Source organism: Eupeodes corollae, chromosome 2, assembly GCF_945859685.1.
Source record: "Eupeodes corollae chromosome 2, idEupCoro1.1, whole genome shotgun sequence".
In the NCBI taxonomy this organism is placed as follows: domain Eukaryota; kingdom Metazoa; phylum Arthropoda; class Insecta; order Diptera; family Syrphidae; genus Eupeodes; species Eupeodes corollae.
This window is the reverse complement of record NC_079148.1, coordinates 137,528,431-137,552,366: the sequence shown is the minus strand read 5'-3', so window position 1 is coordinate 137,552,366 and position 23,936 is coordinate 137,528,431. Positions and strand designations below refer to the sequence as shown.

Genomic DNA, 23,936 nt, shown 5'->3' with positions numbered 1-23,936 from the left:
TTCTATAGTCAATGAAATCAAAAAAACGAATAAAAATAGATTCACGATATCTTGAAAGAGATTACTCATGTCAATGGTTCCTTAATCGTCACAGCTTAATAAATGTGTTAATTAACACATTTGATAAAATTTTTGACATGCGATGTTTGTATTTATATTATAGCTTTGAACCAGGTTAAATTGTTTAATAAAAAAAAAACCGCCTAGGGGTGCTGTCTACGTGTCTTATCTTATCGTTTAATAAGCAAACAAAAAAATTCTTCAATTATTTTCGTCTTTTGTAAGATTACATTTTTATAGCTTTGTTTTACTGGTTTTCAGTTAATATCTTTGTACATATGTGAAATAAATATTCATGTACATATAAATACATATATGCATGTATGTAATTTAAAAAGAAGTCAGTATGTGCTCTCAATTTGACTTTCTTTATCATGATAATCTCTTATTAAATTTGTCATCAATGTCAGGGCAGGAGCTCCTAAATTTGTAAAAATAGGCTAAAATTTAAATGAAATCCATTGGATTCTATATTTTCATTATATACGAATTTTTGAGACTTGGGGTGGAATCGGCTAAGGTGATTGTTGACTATCAATTTTTTGATACTCAAATTGACTATCATTTTCATTCCGTCTGTGTAAGATGATTCAATTCAATTCGATTGAAAATTTCAGATTCAAATTGTCAAAATTCGTTGTTGCCTTGGTGAAATTTTAAATTGATTCTTATAAAATATCTAAATAAAAGTTTCAAATTGGCTGATTTTAAATAAAATTCTTACTTTTCTTGCTTTTTTCGAATGTCGTAAACTTTTTCGGTCACAGGAATGTGTTTTTTAAAAGAAACAAAGTGAACTAAGAAAATTTTCCAGTCGTTTGTGTAAGCGGAATAAACAAATTTGTTTGAAAACGACTATCACATTTTTTTGTGATAGCTTTTTAGGTATTAATTTGACTATCACCTTATGTAGATCAAATTCGATCATTTTGATTGTCATCTATCAACAATCACCTTAGCCGATTCCTCCCCTGATTGTCTATAGGGAGTTTCTTAATTTTAATGAAAATTACAAAGCTTGATAATCGATTTATTTTAATTCTACAACAAGTTTATTTACCAGTTGTGAAATGATATTACACCTGACCTACTTTACGTTACATCAGACCAATTAAAACATTTATGTATACATATTATTAGCTTTTTTAGATAAAAAAATCATACTTGGTATTTGTTATACTGATTGGATTTGATTTTATTGTTTTTTTTTTAAATAATTTTACATACAAATAACACTTTCATCTCTTCAAACATTGACATTGTCTACTTATCTTTTACTACTAATGATGCGATGTACAATAAATGTACAGTGACTGTCATTAATATTCGGTTTTTGTTAATTTTTTTTTTTACTTCGGTCTTTAATAATAAAATATATACAACTATTTCTTGCTTGGGAAAAAAGAATTTATTATTTCTTATTAAATGGTATAATTTTTGGTTACCAAACTAAAAGCTAAACTAAGAAAAAAATAGGAAAGGAACAAAACTTTAAAAAAACATAGTTCATTAATATTCGTTTTTTTCTAAAAACACAAATGCATCGTTAAGAAATTCATTTTTTAAGAAATGATTTAATATTTTGTTGGCTAACCTTGATTGGATATGACTCCTTGAAGTCTTTGAGGCATGTTTTTTTTTATAATTTTGGAAAGATGTTCAACACTGTTCCATTCTTCTTAAAGTCGAATTTTAAGTCCACTTATTGAAGTAGGGTTTTCACGAACTCTTCGATCCAATTCATCCCACAAATTTTCAATGGGGTTTAAGTCTGGGGATTGCGCAGGCGTTTGGATAACTTTTGGACAATTATAGAGTAGCCACTCTCTAACAACATGAGCCTTATGTTTCGGATCGTTGTCCTGGTAAAACTTGAAACTGCGCAAAACACCCATTCTCTCAGCACTTTGTCTCAAACTTTCTCTCAAAATTCTCAAATATTGTTCTTTATTCATAATGCCGTCGATGAAAACAAGATTCCCCATGCCTTTTACAGATATGCAACCCCAAACCATGACGTGCCCACCGCCATGTTTGACAGTTGGTTTTAAATGTTTGCCCTTTAGCTCTTCGTTAGGTTTCCGCCAAACCATAACCCTTCTGTCTGAACCAAAGAGATTAAACTTACTCTCGTCGGCAAAAATAACGCCATCCCGCCAACTTGCATCCTTGTTTTTATGCTCCTTCGCGAAGTTGACTCGAATTTTCCTGTTGCGCATATTAATGAAGGGCTTCTTTCGGGCAACACGACCATTGTAGCCATATGCTTTGATGGTACGACGAATAGTTGATGCAGATATTTGCTTTTTGCATTTAATTTTGACTTCTTCAACTATTTTTGGGGCACTTAAACGAGGATTAGCTTTGATCTTTCGTATACTATAAGCCGTTCTTCTTTTGCCGTAAGTTTTATTGGTTGGCCCAACTGCTTCTTTGGCTTGATTCTTCCTTCATTTTTGTATCTCCGGACTATATCCCCGACAGTGTTTGGCTTCATATTTAATAACTCTGCAATTTTCTTGTAAGTTTCACCTTTCTCGTGTTGAATAATCACAAGATTTCTTGTTTTAAGACTCGAGTTTTGTCCCCTACGACTAGTTTGGTTTAATTTTACATTAAAAAAAAAAAACAAACCGTTAGTCTTCAGAAATGTCAAAACAAGCAGAGGAAGAAAAAACCGAATATTAATGGAGCGTTTACATTCAGCCTTTATGCGTTTACATCTAATAATCTTAGCGGAGGATGGTAAATGGCGGATAATTTTTGATCAATTGTAAAGAATACATTCATTCATAAATAAAATAAACAAATACTAAGATTTATAATAATGTTTATAAGTGGAAAATATGAAAAAAGAAATTGCATGATAAAAACCGAATATTAATGACACTCACTGTACATGTATATAATTTATAATACATGCACTTGAGTTCATTGAATTTAAATTGATTTAATGATTCATTGAAGTGGACCACTTGCATTTTGGTTGTGAATTGCAATGATGACGTAGAATTTAGAAAAAACAATAAACAAGCAGATAATAAATCAAATGCAAATGAGATGTAAATGTTCAATAAAATCGAAAGTGCACCTATTTTGATTCAAGTTATGGGATTTTTTTGTTCATAAAATCGTGTATAAAACATCTATTTAAAGAAAGCTAAATTTGAAGATTATAAATAAAGCCAATGTACTTGAAATTTAATGTAAGTATTGTGTTAATTTGGAATAAGTTCAATAAAAAAGAGATTAAATTAATAATGATTATCCATCAAGTAGTTTTTGGTCTTTGATTTTTTAAAGACACGCACTTCTTATAGCTAGAATTTCAAAAATTAGGAAACTATTTTCTAATGACTGGTTTAACGTTATAAAAAAAAATTGGGTGGCGCAACAGTCCGTTGTGAACCAGGGCCTAGTGACTTACAACTCTCAAACATTCCTGTGTGCGAGCACTGTTGTCAGGAATGGAAGGGACCTACAATTTTAGGCCGAATCCGAACAGCTAATTTTTGAGAAGGATTTGTCAATTCCTTGCAAGCCTTAAAGCTAGACAAAAATTCATAAAACTAGCCTAATTATCCATAAATTACAACTAACTTAATGGTCCTGTACGGACACTCTAAGTTAAACAATAATACTTAATAGTAATGCCTTTCGGCCCTAAGTCTATTTTACTTCATTTAAATTTTATTTATTTTTGTATTTATTAGACAATTTTAACAAAAACTAATATCAATATTCTTTTTTATTTTTATTTACAAACTACTTAAAATAAGGTCCTTAAATAAAACTTAAAACTAACTTAAACTACCTATTCTACCTATAAACTACTTAAAACTAGAACATCCACAGCAGCGAATCTAACTTTTTTGTTGTCTTTTTTTTTTTTTTAATGTTTATTTAATGTTTTTTTTTATTATTTTTTTTTATTTTTTTGTTTGTACTTTTTTTCGTGCCACCATGCCTATTCTATTTAAAACTAAACCCTAATACTATTAAACAAGTATGTAAGCCGGCCAAGGCTTGAAACCCCATCCCGACTACCCACTATCAAGTGCCGATTGAACCCACCAATACTGGTTCTCCTGCTTCACCCTATCAGTTCGGTCCCGTTCGGACACCGCCCTACTGAACCGAAGGAGCTCTGCTCCGCCTTGTGCCATGACGTCCCGATTGTACAGGAGTCGCCTATCCACGGTTCTTCGTCTGACGTGGTAGATTAACGGAACTGCCAATCTATCCTGTATCAGACCGCATTTGTCTAAAAAGAGGAATACTTCTGGTGGAATGAAGCCGCTCAAGTGTGCACTTTCAAAATACTCGTCGTTCGGAAATTGTTGGTCGAAGACATAGCTCTTGCAATGTGACCTCGAACGAGTTTTATCACGAAATTGTCAATTCTGTTGATACGAGCCCCGTTGTATAGGACCTCGTAAGAATAGTAACATAAGAAGACTCGGCTGTTCGATATAAGCCGGTACAGCGTCGTAAACACTGTTGCTCGAACACCCGAAACTTCTCCATCTGGAAAGGGGCAACGTTGAACCACACAGGACAACCATAAACGATCATCGGCCGTATGAGGGCCATGTAGCAAATTACCTTCACTCTGGAGTCAAGCCGACTGCTAAAAAACAGCCGTTTCGTCAGAGCGAAGGCTCCTCTGGCCCTGGTCAGAGCAGCATTTATATGTCTGTCGAAATATAAATACTGATCTAACCAGATACCGAGGTACTTCACTACACTTTTGCTCGCTAATGGCTGCCCATGAAGATCAACGATGACCATCTTGCGCCAATTCTTGTACGTATCCCTCGTGGCCCTAGCCAATGGAGTCCGGAACAGAATTGTCTCCGACTTCTGGAAATTTATTTTCAGTTTCCAGTCGTCGCAATATCGCTGAATCTTGTCGAAATCCCGCTGCAATCGTCGGCGTACACAATTGCCTTTGTAAGACTACCTATCAGATCGCTGGTGTAAATGCTTAAGAGAATCTTCGAATTCGCCGCTCCCTGTTGAAGACCATTTTTAATTGAGAATGTTGTGGTAGAAGTTACATTGCCACTTTTGACAACAAACTTTCTACCGTTAAGCATATCATAGAGTATGTACAACAATGGCTTGCTTATGCCAAGCCTGCTCAGTTTTAGGTAAAGACCCTCCAACCATAAGGTGTCAAAGGCCTTTTCCAAATCAACCAGAACAGCATCTGTGCATTGTTGTTTTGATTTATTCCATTGGATATCAGAAACGAGTTTAGACGCAGCATGAATTGTGTCATGACCCGCCTTGAACCCGAACTGTTTATCCGGAATTATTTTGTTGTCCGAAGCCCACTTAGTCAGAGCCCTATTAATGATTTTTTCGAAAACTTTGCTGATGCTCGGAAGAAGACTTATCGACCGAAGATTTGACGGGTAGTCCAACGCACTAACCATCATGCCACGGGTACTACAAAAAAACGTCTCTCTAACTTTATTAAAAGTAAGAAATGGTTTGATTAAGTTCATTACTCTCCCATGAGCAACCTCATTAGTGGTATCACAATGGACCCTTGAGGTCTACTTGCGTCAATGACATCTGGACAGCCACTTCAACCTAACCTAACCTAGGTTAAGTTCTAAGGGTCTTCAATATTGGCTGAAAAACATCACACTCAGGTCTAAAGGATACGCATCAAACAGTGACTCGTTTTGGGTCTATCGGGTTTTCAATGTATGCGTCCGGGTTTTCTGTGCCCCAAATGCGACAATTCTGAAAAGATCATTTTTTTTGGCAAAATCGGCATCCTCTCTAAGTCGATCGCAGGCAATATTTCCCAGCGTTGTTTAAGCGTACACACAACCATATTCGTTCAGCGGAAAATTAAAACTAATTATCTGTCAAATCAGGCTTGAGCTAAGTTTTACCGTTCACGAAATAAGCACTAGTTGGAAAAAAAAGTTAGGATTAAAAAATGATCCTGATAAGGATAATTGAAGGTTTTGGGAGGATATGTGTGGCCATGGGTTGGAAACATAATCCTGATTATTCCGGAAAATTTCTTAAAAACACAAAAAATCATGGTCATTACTTATTAAGTTTGTAAAGAGTAATTCTTGTCATGAAACGTGCTTTTTAAAATTTGTAAGTCCCCTCCATCTCTCACAACAGTACTCGCACAATGGTTGAGAGTTGTAAGTCACTAGACCCTGGTTCCCAACGGACTGTTGGGCTATCCAATTTATTTATTTTCTCAACAGTTTAAATGTGCCGAGGTGATTCCTCTTTATAAAAAAGGAGATAGATCAAATATGTCAAACTATAGACCTATTTCTCTTCTTCCCACCTTTTCAAAAAATTTCGAAAAACTAATGAAAAAAAGAATTACTTCTTTCTTAAATAACTTTTTTTTTTAGCGAAAATCCATTGGGATTTCGGTATGGAAAGTCAACCAAAGATGCAATTCTTTGACCTTGCAGTCAACTCGACGGCATCTTAAATCATAATAAACCGACTATAACTCTGTTTATTGATATGACTAAAGCCTTTGATATGGTTGATCATGATTTTCCGTTAAGAAAATTATATAAAGCAGGATTTAGAAGAGTTATCTTTCAATGGCTGAAGTCATATTTGAAACAAAGCGTTCAAAAAGTAGTAGGTAATGGTGTTATGAGTGAAGCGCGATATCTAAAATCTGGAGTACCTCAGGGCTCCGTACTCGGCCCCTTGTTTTTTCTGGTTTATATTAACTCTCTCTTTAGCTTGCAGTTGATTGGCCTTCCTACGGCCTTTGCGGATGATATATCGTTTACCTACCAGTCAAACTCAAAACATAATTGTAACATCGAAATTGAAGAAGATATCGAAATTCTAAGAACTTGGTTCTCTGTTCATAAGTTAATGCTTAGGCTTCGGCCACGCAATGAGCGACTGACCGACGAGTCACTGAGCGATCAATCTGAGCGATGGGTGGCCATTTACTGAACGACACGTCCGTCGCTGAGCGATCAGTTTTAAAAATTCCATCGTCAAGTGCGGTTCGTCATAGCTTACTATTTGAAGGTCGCGTTCATATTTATAGATCTGTAATAAGATCGAGAATCCCTAGATTTGGTGTACAACCCAATAAATTGTGAAAGGGAAAATGATGGTGAATTTCATCATTTATATCTAAATCTTCACAGATTTCCAGAACGATTTTGGCAATATTGTCGTATGTCCGTACAATCTTTTGATTTGCTGTTGGAAAAGTTCGATTATAAACACGTGTCTACAGAAATGGTTAATGACTTAGCTAAAAAAAAACGACCAGCCAAGAAGAACAGTCCCGTTATATCAGAAGCTCAAACAATGCGTTGAATACAAGAAATGAGCTTGGGTAATATTTTTAGGAATTCGGGCATTGAACAAAAAACACAATTTGTAATCAAAGATTAAATAAATAAAAACTTACCAGAACAATTGCAAATCTGTCCAACTTTTTCCCACTCTTTATCAGTGACATTCTTATTTTTGTAATATTTGTGGGTGTCCTGCCATAGGACAGCTGAAATTAAACTTTCAGTGTTTATTGTACACATTTTTTTCTACGTCGCTCAGCGATCGCCTCAAAAATTAAAACACACTTAATTGCAGAGCGACGTCCCTTAAATCGCTGAGTCGCTTAGGGTTTATGTGGCCCTGGCCACCTCCATACGATTTCATGTGTTCTAATTTTTTGCGTCGCTCAGTCGCTTATTGCGTGGCCGGACCCTTAGTGAAAAAACTTAAATAATGTCATTCAAAACTTCTAGTCATCAGCTTTGCAATTATAATTTTATATTTCATGGATCGAATTTCCTTTACGTAGTATATAGTTGTGGTAAACCCAATTTTCAAGCAGCTGGTTCTTGTTCCGATTCTTGTTTCAAAATTGATTCAGTGCACAGTTTTAAATATCTAGGAGTTACAATTGATTTTAATCTTAACTGGATAGATAATATTTTCAATATAAAAAATTATTTGGTGCTCATTACTAGACAAATGTTTCTGTTGAAACAATTCTGCTCAAAAAGAGTTTTAACTTCAATTTATTGCGGGCCTATTATTATCTTGCTAGGGTGGTTCATATGCTACTACTTTAAGACCCTTGTTGATTGCTCAAAAACATCTAATTAGAATCATTTGCAACAAAAATCGATTGACTGAAAGTTGGCCCTTATTCAAGGATTTTGAAATTCTACCTTTGAGACACCTTTACATTTTTAAAGTATTGAAAGAATTTTTCAAGCAAAGTGGTAACATTCTAACTAGGAACTCGCAATTATACAATCTACGCATAAATAATATGCATCTTGTCAATATTCCCACTGCTCATAAAACTCATTTCTCTAACTTTTATACTGTCGCAGCACCCAAGTCATTTAATAACTTACCAACATCTATCGGAACTTCTCAAAATTTTAACTCTTTTCTGAAAAAAGTAAAAGACTGGCTTTTCACAATTGTTAAAAAAAACTTTGAAAACTGTGTATCTACTTTTTATTATGTTTTTGTTTCTCTTAATTTATATGAATGGTGAGGACAAGAATTTAGCAAACTTGTTAAAGAAAATAAGAACCATTTAGTTTTCAATTTGTTTTCTTATTATGAAATTAGTAATATATTTTTTACATTACATAAACATAGCACTATGTTTTTATAGTACTTGATCAAATATGTTTAACATCTGTAAGAAGGAAAAAGTATGGAATGTAAAAACATCAATCTTTCGCCTGGACACGAATTTAGCACACTCAACAGTTTCTTGATAAAATTTTGCTTACCATTATCAATTCTAAGTTTTTATTAGTATTTGGTAGGGAACCCTTTATTAAGCAGTACAGAAGCAATTCTTCTTGGCAAACTTTCAACCAAAGCCTCACATCGTGACTTTGGAATTGCATACCAAGCATTTTGAATCTCCTGCCACAATTGTGTTAAATTGTTTTTTTTTTGCTCAATGTGATGTTCAACATCATTCCACAAATTCTCAATCGGGTTAAGATCGGGTGATTGTGCTGGACACTTCAAAACGTCGATTTTATTCACCTCTAAGACACACTTCACTGACTTTGAAGTGTGTTTAGGGTCATTGTCGTGCATGAAGCGCCATAATAACGGCAAATTGTCTTCTGCGTAGGGTATCATATGATCGAACAGGATAGATCTGTACACGTGAAGAGCAGCCCGATCCAAGCCAAAATAAGGAAGTACTGTGAGAAGATTCGACGTTCGACAGCTACAATCGCAAGAGACTGCCATGTCCTTTTCCGATCGAGTCTCTAATAACCTCTTAAGGAGTTCTATGCTGCCTGCATTAAGAATCGAAAACCAGTGGCAACATTGCCTTGCAGCCATCAGAGATGCCGCCTCTGAAGTGCTAGGTTTCACACGGCCACCACAGCGAAACCCCTGGTTTGACGACGAATTCCGGCAAGCTCACGCAGCGAAACAAGAGGCATACAAAACGGCGCTGCACAAAAGGACTAGAGCTGCTCGCGAGCTCTACGAGCAGAAGAGGAGAGAGGAACACCGGCTTCTTAGATGGAAAAAAGAAAGCATGAGAAGCGCGCGATCGAGGAGATAGAGGGATGTCACAACAGGAATGAGGTTCGTAAATTTTACCAAAAGGTAAAAAAAACCTCCCAAGGGTACCAGCCACGAACCGAAGCCTGTAAAGACGATCAGGGGATCATCGTAGTAGAACCGCAGTCGTTGTTGAGAATATGGAAAGACTACTTCTCCAAATTGTATAACGGCGATGACGAACCGAATTCCGCTGTAAAAGAGATAGAACCACTCAACCTCGGCGACGCAGATCAACAATTCCGCCTTCCCGACCTTGACGAAGTGAAGATAGCTATATCCAAACTAAAGTCAAACAAAGCTGCTGGAGCTGATGGCATCGCTACCGAACTATTCAAAGCAGCAGGCAATGACTTGGTAGGGAGCATGCACCAACTCATCTGCAAGGCGATGCACTGTCATACGACTTCTTCAACATCGTTCTGGAAAGAATTGTTCAAAACTCAATCGTCAGCGCTACAGGCACAATCTTCCAAAGGTCCATCCAATTACTCGGATACGCAGATGATATTGACATAATTGGAAGATCAAAGCGCGATGTCAGTGGAGCGTTTTTGAGCATTACGGCGGAAGCGAAGAAGATGGGTTTAGTGGTCAATTAGGGCAAGACCAAGTATATGCTGTCATCAAAAAAGGACACTGAACGACGACGTCTTGGACAAAACGTCACCATGGACAGCTATAACTTCGAGGTAGTCGAGGACTTTGTCTACCTAGGCACCGCTATTAATGCAGACAACGACACTAGCGCTGAAATCAAACGAAGAATAACTCTTGCAAATCGCTGCTTCTTTGGACTTAGAAGGCAATTGAGAAGTAAAGTCCTCTCTCCAGCATCTAAAATCACCATCTATAAGACACTCATCATCCCGGTTCTCATTTATGGCGCTGAGGCCTGGACCCTGTCAATGAAAGATGAGAGCGTCTTAGGATGCTTCGAGAGAAAAATTCTTCGGGTCATTTTTTGTCCCGTACGCATAGATGGAGAATGGAGGAGAAGAAATAACGACGAACTGTACGGGCTGTACAGCGACACTGACCTAGTTAGAAGAATTAAAGTCCAACGGCTTAGATGGCTAGGTCATGTAGAGCGGATGGACATCAACGCTCCAGCCCGGAAGGTATTCGAATCCAATCCCGAGGGACGGGCGGCGCAGTAGAGGAAGACCGCGACTCAGGTGGCGCACCCAGGTGGGAGAGGACCTCAACTAACTTGGCGTGCGAAACTGGAGACAGCTAGCTAGGGACCGAACTGGCTGGAGACGCTTGTTGGTTGAGGCCCAGGTCCGCCCCGGACTGTAGCGCCACCTTAAGTAAGTAAGTAAGGTTTTCTCTGAGCAACGCACCCACGTAGATTGTTTTCATTTAATCGGCGTCTTATGGTCCTTGAAGAAACATTTACTCCATAGTTCGTTGAAAGTTCGCTTCGAATGGCACTGGAGGTCTTAACGGATCCTTGGTCGATAACCTATAAATATATCTATCTTCATTTGTAGTTGTCTTTCTGGCCAAGGGGTTTTGTTTAACGTTTTTAATCACTCCAAACTTTTTGAAATGACGAAGAGCATTATAAACCAGCTTCGTGCAGCATTCTAACAACTTGGAAATGTCTGCTACCGTCCTTTTGACTTCATTTTGAAGATCAGACTTCTTTTTTCCTTTTACCATGACTAATTATTTTTTTTAATTTTTTTTAAAGAAATATTTAATTATCTCAAAAATTATTTTTTTTTTAAACACAAAAATGAAAAATACGCTCTTTGATTGCAAAACGTGCTAAATTTGTGTCCAGCTACAAACCATACAAATCACACAATCTTCATTTTTCGCAAAACGGTATTTTACTTTTCAATCATTGACACATTTTTATTTCCATATAAGGTAGTCATAGTAACAACATAAAAATGAACCGTTACTTGCAAGTAATAAAGAATTGAAAGTAGAAAAATACTTGTACTCTTTTCAATGTGCTAAGTTCGTGTCCACTGTTCTCATTCTAATTCTTTTTCTATTTTGTATGTAATATTTGAGGTATAAAAAAACGTATATTATTATTATTATTGCACCACTGATTGTCACCCCACATTAGTTTTTAGTTTATGTAAATTTAAATTCACTATGTATCATTCAACACTAGCTTTAAAGCTAAAGGATGATAACTATTATTTATTCTTTATTTAATGTACAAATTTTATGAACTACATAGTTGTAAAATGAAAATGAATAAATAAAAATATTTCTTATTCTAATGATAGTTAAAACTTACAATTGCACATCAAACCTTCTTGAAGGTTTGCTTATTAACTTATTTTCATCTCTCTAGTTGTGAAAATGTTCTCTTGACTTGACTACAATCCAGATGACCTTGAGCTACAGATGAGTTTAAAGAACTTCAACATATCAACTGTTATATTTTTGTATCTCGATATTTTTTTTGAAATCACGAAGGCGGCACATCTCTTTTGACATTCTATTCAATTTTTATTCACCATAGCTTGCTCACTTAAATATTTCCACACAAAGCTATTTCAGCTGAATTCAAAGCTTATCACCAAGAAAATGACAGAAAAAAGCTCTGCTCCAAGTTCCACTCAAAAATAATAATCGAGTCGTTCGCATACTGCTTCTCCTTTCGATGACAGAAAATTTACTTCTCACAGTCGCACTCAAAATCGGTGGGGAATCAACTGCTCTGCTGCGCTACTGTCATTTCTTCAAAGGGCCTCCTCGGGACGAAAAAAAAACGAAGTACACGATAGTTTTGCTTTAGCTTTACATCGTCTTTAAGTGCAACGTTGCGGTACGTTCGTGGTGGAAATAATAATAAAAAAATAAAAACAACATAAAAATAAAGTAAAAATAGTCTACTCAACAAATTCTTAAGTAGAAATTCTTTAAAAAAAAAAAAAGATAAAGTAGTTCACCAAAAAATTAATTGTAAAGTGCGTTTTTTTCGCAATTAAATTCAAAAGCAAATTATTACATATTACAGAATTTAATTAAGTTTTTGTCCCTTGTTAATTTCTAAGTGCTGTGGTAGTGCAAAGTGCGTGAAGCGTGAATAGCAATCAAAAAAGAAGAAAAGCAGTTTTCACTTGAAATAATATTTAACATAGTAAGAAATCTGTTTGCTGTTCTGTTGGTTGAGACTTGAGAAAAAATGGCCGAGGGAAGTACGGACGAACAAATCCACGGATATTTGGAATATGTAAGTAATGTGCTTGTGTTGCCTCTCCCAGGAATTCCCTACACCTTCCATGGTCAGGTTTTCAGTTCCTTTTTCTTTTTTTTCTTTTGAATCATGATCACGAGCAAATATAAAAATTTATTACTCATTTTTGCATAAGAATTTTTCTTCAATCGATTTCGTTTTATATCGGCCTTTTGGTGGAATACTTCTGTTTTTGTCTGGCTGTCGTAATTGTATGGCTAATTGTCTCTTTCATGCCGGTGGTAGTGATGTTAATGGTGTGGTGTTGGTGGTGGTGGTGGTGAAGGTGTTGGAGTGGAGCTCTAGTATGGTGAAATTGGGGGGAAACGATGTCAGATGTGTCAGTCCAGTACCAGTGTTGTGCTGCAATCATGGGCGCTAATTGTGTGGCTATTGTTGTCTTTCTTTGCCCAGTTTTATTGGTTTGGCATATTTTTACTCTGCCCTGTTTTTTCTTTATGTTATTTTCTGCCCTCTGTCTTCTGAGAGTCTTCAGCCCCAACCCAAGTTAAAAATTTCACGATTATGGATGATGGTGTGATGTGGTGAATTTGATGACCAAAAAGCTCTGCCATAAAGAACTGCAGGGTCTTTCTTTAAGCATAACAATGCTGCTGTTGAGTTGGTGTTTGCTGACTTCTGACAAAATGCATTTTGACATCTTATTTGAGAGTTTTTGGTCTCTTATTTACGATTACGATTTACGAATTGAGTGCGAATGAAAAATAGATATAAGAATGAAAAGAGATGGGAATTTGTTTATTTGCATTGTATTTTCATCTTGGGTTTTGAGGAGTAATATAGTGTTGCTCTTTTTTCTTGTTTTATTTTTGGAGATTCGAGTGGAATACACATGACAAGAAGATTTTTACGACAATTTTACGTTTTTGTTTACTTTTTTTTTATACAAAGATATCTACATTATTTTTATTTCAAAATAGTATGCAAATTTTTGTTATTTAAATTTATACCTACCTAAAGAAATATAAATATTTGTGATTTATAATAAGTTTTTTTTTTTGCGAAGGAAGTTGTCATAGTTATGACAGAAAACTTAGTACATACCTAGAAAAAAAATTTAAAGTTTATTTATTTATTTATGTATAAACTAAGTTAAGTTACCTTCGAGTATGTGCCGGTCGTCATGAAGTTATTCCCATTTATCATAATGTTTAATTTTTTGTATTGCGTATACGCCCTGTATAAGTTTTTTATCTTATCACTTTTGCTTAGTCTAAAGTTGGCAGGTATAATTGATAATAATAATATAATAATAGAAATAATATTAAATTTAAGCTGATTCATACCTAAAACGGATGAACAATAACTTTCACCAATATGAAGACAAAACCCACCATTGAGAGATAAGAACTTTTATGGAAGTTCATTCGTTCTTGGAAAAATTGATATTATGCAAAGTTTAGCTTATGTTAAATGTAGGTATTTAGCTACAAACACACATACATAAGTACTTGTTTTAACAAAGTCATCATCAAAAATAACAGTTTACTAATAAATATGACCTTTATCAATTCTATAAAAAGAAGTTACGATGTTTTGACGTTAATAGCTAGGTACGTTTATACTGTAAAATCCTTAAGATGTTGTTTTGTATGAAGATATATAATTAGAGATGACACCTAAGGTCGGCTATTGTAATTAGTGAAGCGTAGTATTTGTCAAGATTTTAACATTTCTTCTGTTTAAATGTAGGATTTAATTTCATTAAATGCATATGTAGATAATGGTAGGAGAGGAAAACCTACTCCAAGTTTACTTTAAGATGTTTTGTTAAGATGTATATTAGTAAATTTATCGATTGTCAAGAGGGCAATTCAATTGAGCAGATTTACATTTGTTTATTGTTCTCCAGAAATTTCACATAGACATATGAAACCTAGCTGTATATGATTATTGATTATGTTGAAGTTATTTAAACTTTAAAAAACGCAACAAAATATTTTTTGAGGAGACATTTTTTTTTAAATATTTTTTTCTTAACTGCAAAAACTCATCTTAATATCAGGTCCTTTTACCTACTCTCAAAAGCTGACCTTAACCCTCCAATGGTGACCTACTGGTCTGTGAGACCGGGTGTGCGGAAAAATAATAATAAATTTCTTCTCCGTTATTGTTTTCTGTTGAATTTGAATTTGTGTATTGTAATAAAAGAGCTTCTGTTGATCTACGAGAAAAAAGTGAATTTCATGTGCTTATTAAGCATTTTTTCTTGCGAAAAAAACCATTACCGAGACCAAGGCTAAGCTTGATAAATATTATGGGGACTCTGTACCATCGATTTCAATGGTAAAAAAGTGGTTTACTGAATTTCGTTGTGGCCGTACAAGCACTGAAGATGCGTTTCGATGTCAAAAAAGGTTTTAGACAAGGTGATGCGCTGTCATCGTGCTTGAAAAAATAGTGCAGAGCTCACACGTCAACACTAGAGGCACTATCTTTCAAAAGTCTGTCCTATTATTGGCGTATGCTGATGACATTGACATAATCAATTTCAATTCAATTTCAATTTCTTTATTGTAAACAAAACACTAAGACAATGTCTTTTATAGTATTTGTACTTTGGTTGAACAATTAAAGTGCTGTTTTATTCTATATACAATAAGATAATACTTAGGCTGCTAAAAATATTTTTTTTTTTTCAATAATACATATAAGACTTTTCCTCTCTTCTTTTTTCCTATTTCCCCCTTAACATCCTAGTTGTTCGAAAAATGTTTAAAAACCTCGGTCTTGAAACTTACTGCATCCGTTATCCTCTTAATGCTAACCGGCAAAGAGTTAAAAAGGCGAATGCTGTGAAGGAAGAACAACCGTGAGGAATTTAGATATCTAAAAGATGGAATAACTAGATTATTTGTTCTTGACGATGTACAGAACTCAATTTTTTCATAAAGGTACTCAGGAGTTCTTGTGCGAATAATTCTGTGGAGAAAGATACAAATACTGAAATTTACGTATTCGACCATAGTGCACTTAAGATTTTTTTTGCTGAAAGCAGAGATATGGTCATATCGGCGAATACCATAAACGTAGCGAGTCATGTCATTAAGCGCCACACGTAGTTTGTATTCAGATAAAGAATCCAGTTTCGGATACACGACTTCAGAAAAGGAAATGATTGCTACGAGTAGAGTTCTCATAAGACGAAGTTTTGTTTCTTGAGGAGTAAAAGAATTAGATACCCATAGTTTTCTTAAAGTTCCGTAAATACGTGCAATGACATAATTTATATGGTCTCTGCAAGAGAGATCCCTAGAAATTTTGAATCCAAGACTGGTCACAGAATCTACAAAACTAACATGGGCACTATTCAAAGTAATCGAAAGTAGATCCCTATGGTTGTATGTCTTCTTAGAAATTAGTAGGGCTTGACTTTTATTGGGATTGAGCACTAGACCATTTTCCTTAGCCCAGTTAGAAATTCTCTCAAGATCTTCATTAACGCGAAAGACAAGATCCTCTATTAAACCCATTCTACGTGAGAGATAAATTTGTATATCATCTGCATATAGATGAAAAGAGACGTGCTCACAAACCGAAGGCAAATCGTTGATAAAGGCACAAAACAAAATTGGCCCCAGAGTAGAGCCTTGTGGCACGCCCATCTTCAAGTACGTATGTGCTGAAAAATTGTTTCCAACGCATACACGCTGAGTTCTGTTGCACAAATAACTACCAATGAGACGAACAGCTGAATTCGAAAAACCAAAGTAGTGCTCAAGTTTTTGACAAAGAACTCGATAATCAACTTTGTCAAAAGCCTTCGAGAAGTCCAATAGGCACAGTACTAAGATATTGTCTTTATCGTATTCGAGTCTTATATCCTCTAAGATCTTTACCATTGCTGTAGAGCAGGAATGGTTAGCTCTAAATCCAGATTGGTATGGAGACAGCAATCTTTTGGATGTAAAATGGTCAATAATTTGTTTAGTAAGGATTTTTTCGAGAACTTTGGACATGCAAGGTAAAATGCTTACTGGCCGGTAGTCGGCGAGTTCGGAAGGTGTGGGCTTTTTCAGAACAGGAGTTATCCTGGCTGCTTTCCACGCAATAGGAAACGTAGAAGTGACATTACAGTGATTAAAAACATATAGGGCTTTTCTTGATCAAAATAAGAAACAAAACGTATTAACTTGAACAAAACTTCTTTATTACTAATGAAAAATATTATTTTGATTACATGGAAACAGTGAAAAATAAATAAGCTTTAATTTGATTATTCTGAGCAAAGTAATTATTAAGTACAGTGATATTTCATATCGTAATAGATGAAGCCTCTTACAAACATGAGTGAGAGCGTTAATCAAGCAGGGTAGGACAAGTTTCAGAAATCTTAGCGGAATACCGTCTTCGCCTATAGCTTCGGACCTCAAGGATTTAAAAGTTCGTATAATTTCGTCTTCAGTTACCGTCTCAAAGCAAAAATCGTTAACTCCATCATAAAGTAAGCCAGCCTTGGGCTCAAAGCTAGTAGCTAATTGATTTGTTTGAGTAAACTGATTGTTGAGGTCATTAGGATCAAGTTTACACTTAGAAATTGGCTTTTTACCAATACTAATGTCACGAAGATTTTTCCAGAGCTGTTTAGAAGAAAGATTTGTATTGAGTTTCGAGGCGAAAAGGTTACGTTTGGCGCAACGGGTAATGAGAGTTGCCTGATTACGAAAGTAGCAGTATTGTCGCCAAGTTGTAGGATTTGGAGAAAGCCGCCATTTGAGGTAGTATTTTCTGCGACTTTTAATCGCATTCTTTACTTCAAAGTTGTACCATGGACATTTCTCGTTTTGAATTCTTACCGTTTTTAGAGGAACATGCGTTTCGAACAATCTCTTCACATGGTTGTAAATGAAGTTTAGTTTGTTATCTACATGCACTAAATTGTAACAATCACTCCAGGCCACGCTGCTGGCATCAATATAAAAAGCTTCTACATCGAGGGCTTTAAAATTTCTAAAAGTAAATGTGGAAGGAACTTGGGAATGAGAGAAATCAATACCATAAGTACAAAAAACTAAGTCGTGGTCTGATATTCCATCAAAACATAATTGATCATTGAGAATAATGTTTGTTGGTTCAGATACAATAATGAGGTCAAGTAGGCTTGGGGAACAATTTGGAGCGTATCTAGTTGGGTAGGTATTTATTGATAACATTAAGACCTGAACCAACAATAGCGTCAAGAAGTTGAAATGAAGTAGAGTCCCTTTTAAGTAGATCAACATTGAAGTCACCACAGACAATTATGTGTTCATATCAACGGCGGCTGTACCTTAAGTGCGCTCGTGCGCTGAACACCCAATTCCAAAGATTCTATATTTTTATATTACCATATTAATATTTATTTTTTACTTTTAAACATACCAAAACATAAAAAAAATCAAATTTCCAACTATGCCTCAACAATTAAAATGAAAATAAGTTTTATTTTCGTGCGCATCGACGAGTGCACGGGAATTGTTTGTATAACTTGTATGAGTTCCATGCTTATAGGCCTGACGCGTGAAACAAAAGATATTTCATTGAAATATACCGATTAATGAGTCTGCTCTCGTGCGCCGCACGAGCTGATCGAAAATTGCAGAATTATACAGAACACCCGTTCGATGTTTGAAATTGTATGTTTAAAGCTGGCAAGGATGACTAGATGACTATTCATCATATTCATAGCAGCTGTATTATGTTCTGTGCCACATTATTAACTTCCCATAGGAAGTTATTGTAATGGGTCCGTTTTGTCAAATTGAAAATTTTGACATTTCTCGACGTTAGATGGTTTTTTTACCATAGCAGTTTGAAAAAAGGTGAACATTTTGGTTTACCCTAAATATCATACAAACCAAAAACGCTAGAGACTTGAATTAAATTTTATATGAATTAAATTTTATATAATAAATTGTAACGTGATATCAACATTTTTTGAAAAAAATTCATTTAACGGTTTTTTTATAAATCAAAAAAAAACTGAAAAAAAAATTTGTCACCTCCAAAATTTTACGACTAAAATATGATTTCATCTCTAAAACAACGAAGAATAGTATTTTTGACGTCTGATAAAATTTTGAAAAAAATCTAATTGACAGCTTTTTTACAAAATAAAAACCTAAAAAAAAAATTAATAAAAGTTGGCACAAATTGATTTTCGACTCAAATATGTTTTCAAAACTTGTAGATATTGGTTTTGTGGATGTGAACGTCTTAATGCATTCTTTTGTTTTCCTTGCATTATTTTTAGTGGAGAATCAATTTGGACAGAAACTGGAATCAAGGATTTGACGCATTTAATTGAAAAAATAAAAAAAACACGTTTCTTCGCAAGTAGATACATTTAAAAAATGTAATGAGTTTGTCTGTCATCTTGATTCTGTGTATAGAAATAATATCCAAAAGTCGAACGAACAAGTTGATAAAAACAGGTATATTTTATCACGTCTTATCGACTGTGTTAAGTTTTGTGGTGCATTTCAAATTGGCTTTGCGAGGTCACGATGAAACAATTGAGTCAAATAATTCTTAGTTGCGTTTCATTTCTTTCAAAATTGGTTTTCTGTTGAATGCAAAAGATTTTAAAAAAATTAAATAAATCTAATTTTGAAGTGAAATTGCTTTGGAAGCTCTAGAACTGAGATTCAAACACGAATTTTAATAATACAAATGTCCCAAAAAAATCAAGTGACACTTTTGTTAAAGTAATGACTAAGTCAGAAAAACATAATAAACTTTTCATATCTATTGATATAAAAGCTTTGAAACGTGTAATTTGTGAGTATACTACAAAACTTTTCTTCCCAACTTATTTGTTTGCCTTACTTTGTTTTAATCTAATTTTTTACAGAAATTATGTACTTAAATGCAGCTATTCCCTTGAATTCAAGAATCAAACCTTTTTGTCTCTACAATTTTTAAGTTTGGTTGACGCCTTTATAAGATCAAAATAAAAGTAAGCAGACTGATAACGGGAGTAATAAGAGACTCCCTCAAATTTATTTCGAAAAAACTACATTAAAAAAAAGCCCGACATTTACATCAGATCCTCTCTCAATTACTGGATTTTTAAATTTTTGCAGCGTTCTTTGCATTAATAACAATGAAAACAAGAAAAGTGTGTTTTGTTTTTGAAAAAAGCAACTTTTCAAAATAATTTCCTAAATTTATAAATATGGCATATTTAGAAAACTGTTGGAATCTTGGAATGCTTTCATATGATTCATCCAAATTAAATAGTATGACCATACTTTGCTGGACAGCAGTGTTCTAAATAATTTGATAACTAAAGTTGGCATTTTAGCAATTATTACATTTTGTTAGCATCGTTTTCAAAACATTAAAGAACATTTTTAAGCGGTGAGTAAAAACTCATCTAAATGTTTGACCCCCCCCCTGATGAAAAGTCTGGATCCGCCCTTACACACGCCAACAAAACCAACTAAAAACACATTCACATATAAAAACCTTGAACTTGCTGCATTTATTATCCTTTAACTGTTACCAATACTTAAAGAAAAACTTGTTGATAAATCGATGAAAATAAGAGTGACATGCAGCCAAAACTTATCTGTCTACTTTATCAGATTCTTAAATAAGGACTTGACCCACATTCTTAATGCAATTTTTTTAACTCCATTTTTGTTTCCATTTGTTTGATTGATAATTACAATAAAAAACTATAATAAAAACCAGACTTACATCTTTATTTTGAACATGTCACAATTTTTCTATAAATATCATTTGATTTTCTCCAAGACTGCTAAAATATGCCAGAATTAAAACATTCAGTTGAATATAAACACAATCAACGTGTGTGCAAATGCCTCAAACAACTTCTAACTATACAATTAATTGTAAGTTTTGTATTCTGAGCTGGATTTTTTTAACCAAATGAATAAAACATTTCATCATAAATGCCTCCACTTAAATCAGAAACAGCTTTGAAACAGCAAAACAACAACAAAAAATTCACCACTTTCCTGATCTGAAGGTTGAGCAAAACATGTGCTTAAAAAAAAAAAAAAGACGACATCTCCAGCTAATGTTAGAGAGAGGCTGTAGCAATAGCAAAGCAAGGATATACCGCAACCAACCTGACCTAATTTTCATAATACGCTTCCGCTTGCATCGCTCTCTTATGTCAGCTCGTTATCTCGTTTGATGGGTTCCTTGCTGCTTGCTCCATCATCCCCATTCCATATTCAAAAAATACCATAATATTCATACATACCGTGTACCTTCGAGCTACCAACCGGGACCGTACCGTGCATCGATTTGTCGCTCGAGTTGGTTGTATACATCGTATTTAAATATTCCTCACGTGCTTCGTTGGCGTTGTCGCGTCCCATAGAACACTTAAGTTTAACTTTAAATATTCAAACAAGTAGGTATATGTACATATGCGTGTCTAAACTTTATAAATTTATTTTTTAAAAACCATTTTATTATTTTTTTTTAAATGTACAGAAAATACCCACCTACAGTCGAGGTCATACAATTAAGCCACAAAACGAATTAACCCTATTCTCTTCAATAAAGCTTTCCTGTATCACTTTGTGTCCGTTTTTTTAACGGTTAACAACTAACATTATCTCAATATGAAAATCGTATGTCACCTAAGGTTCAAAGATGTTTTGCTTTTAAGCAAAGCGCTTTATTTGTTGTTAAACAGGTACTTTTATATTATTCCTTGTAGATATGTTATCAAAATGTATTAAAACTGTTTTATTATAAAGGAAATGTATTATTAAAAATTAAAATACAAGGTGTCTCAAGGCGATCGACGCCAGACACGCTTCCAGCATCATGGATGTACGAACTTTCCGAGGAGCTAACATCGACTCGGACCACTACCTCGTTGTAGCCAAGGTAGCACTTCGGATTTCCAGACCCAAGGCAAGACAGGGAGGTGCTGGGAGAAGATACAACGTCGAACGGCTACAATCGCCAGAGATCGCCAAATCCTTTTCCGACCGAGTTACAAGTAACCTCTCTCGAAGTTCTCTGCCGCCAACACAATGTATCGAAAACCAATGGCAACATTGCCAAGATGCAATCAGAGAAAAGCCGCCTCTGATGTGCTAGGTTTCAAGAAGCCACCAACAATGAACCCCTGGTTTGATGAGGAATGTCGGCAGGCAAATGCAGCCAAACAAGAGGCACTCAAAGCGGCGCTGCATAAAAGGACGAGAGCTGCTCGTGAGCTCTATGAGCAGAAGAGGCGAGAGGAACGCCGACTTCTCAGAAGGAAAAAGAGAGGGCATGAGAAGCGTGCGATCGAAGATGTTGAGAGGTTTAAAAGCAGGAATAAAGTTCGAAAGTTTTATGAACAGGTGGAACGAAATTCACAGGTACATAAACCTAGACCGCAGGCTGCAAAGACGAAAGTGGAAACATTATAGTGGAACCGCAGTCAATGCTGAGGATATGGAAGGACCACTTCTGCAGACTGTATAACGGCGATGAAGAACTGAATTCCGCTGTCAGGCAGGATGACCCATTCGATATAGACGACGAAAGCCAACAATCCCGTCCTCCCGACTTAGACGAAGTAAAGATTGCCATATCTAAGTTGAAGTCTAATAAAGCCGCTGGAGCAGATGGCTTGAATGCCGAGCTCTTTAAAGCAGCTGGGGATAAGCTGGTTAGGAGCATGCACCAACTTATCTGTAAGATATGGTCGGAAGAAAACATGCCCGATGAATGGAACCTCAGTATTGTTTGCCCGATCCTGAAAAAAAGGAGACCCTCTAAACTGCACCAACTATAGAGGAATCAGTCTACTTAACATCGCCTATAAAATCTTCTCTGCCGTAAAATGTGAACGTCTAAAGCTCATCGTCAACAACCTGATAGGTCCTTATCAGTGTGGTTTTAGACCAGGAAAGTCCACAGTTGATCAAATATTCACATTACGGCAGATCCTGGAAAAAAACCCAAGAACACCAAATCGACACCCACCATCTTTTCATCGATTTCAAGGCCGCCTATGACATCATATACAGGGACGAGCTGTATAGAGCCATGACAAGTTTTGGCATCCCTGCCAAACTCGTCCGTTTGTGCAGGATGACCATGGAGAATTCACGCTGCTCCATAAAGGTTGGAAACAACTTAACAGAACCTTTTGATGTCAAAAAAGGCCTTAGACAAGGTGATGCGCTGTCACGTCAACACTAAAGGCACTATCTTTCAAAAGTCTGTCCAATTACTGGCATATGCTGATGACATTGACATAATCGGAAGAACTCAGCGTGATGTCAATTGGGCTTTTATGAGTATTGAGGCAGATGCGGCAAAAATGGGTTTAACGGTTAATGAGGGCAAAACAAAGAAAAGTTCTTCGTGTGATCTATGGTCCCGTATGCATCGAATGAGAGTGGAGGAGAAGATGGAACGACGAGCTGTACGGGCTGTACAGCGACGTAGACTTAGCCAGAAGGGTAAAAGTGCAACGACTAAGATGGCTGGGCCACGTAGAGCGCATGGAAACCAATGCTCCGGCCCGGAAAGTCTTCGAATCCACACCCACAGGACAGCGCAGTAGAGAAAGACCGCGGATCAGGTGGCGCCCGAAACTGGAGACATCTAGCTAGGGGCCGAGCTAGATGGAGAAGTTTGTTGGGTCAGGCCCTAGTTCACACAGGACTGTAGCGCCACCTTAAGTAAGTAAGTAAGTAAGTCTCAAAAGAAAGTTCACATTTAAATCTTTTGTTACAAGAAAAGTCTTAGCTTCATTGAAAAATGTTTATTTTATGTGGAAGTACACTGTTTGGGAATTTATTTTTTAAAAATAACATCGTCCAAATGTAAACCGTTGCGCTCTCGGCATTCATTTAGACGGGCACTAAAATTGAATATGACAGCTCTTCAGGTAGTCTCCGTGTGGCTGTCATTTCATGACGGATATTTTCTCTTAATTGTGCCAGGGAAGTCGGTTTATTAGCGTAAACTTTTGATTTGAAATAACCCCACAGGAAAAAATCCATAGGCGTTAAATCGGGACTCAGTGGAGGCCAATTTATGTATGTCACCTCGCCTGGAGATTAATTTGTTCGGAAAAATT

At 35.6% G+C, this 23,936-nt stretch overlaps 1 protein-coding gene across 6 annotated transcripts in view; it reads left to right on the top strand.

Moving 5' to 3' along the window:
• Positions 1 to 23,936, top strand: part of LOC129944184 (E3 ubiquitin-protein ligase Nedd-4) — a 62,317-nt gene that overhangs the window by 6,427 nt on the left and 31,954 nt on the right. Inside the window, exon 1 of one of the 6 annotated variants that reach the window (XM_056053429.1) lies at positions 12,269 to 12,862. The exons of the other annotated variants lie outside the window; for them this stretch is intronic. Within the exon in view, the coding sequence (XP_055909404.1) occupies positions 12,815 to 12,862 (48 nt within the window). The 5' untranslated portion in view covers positions 12,269 to 12,814. Of the gene's footprint in view, positions 1 to 12,268; positions 12,863 to 23,936 lie in introns of those variants that run through there. 6 annotated transcript variants of the gene reach the window in all.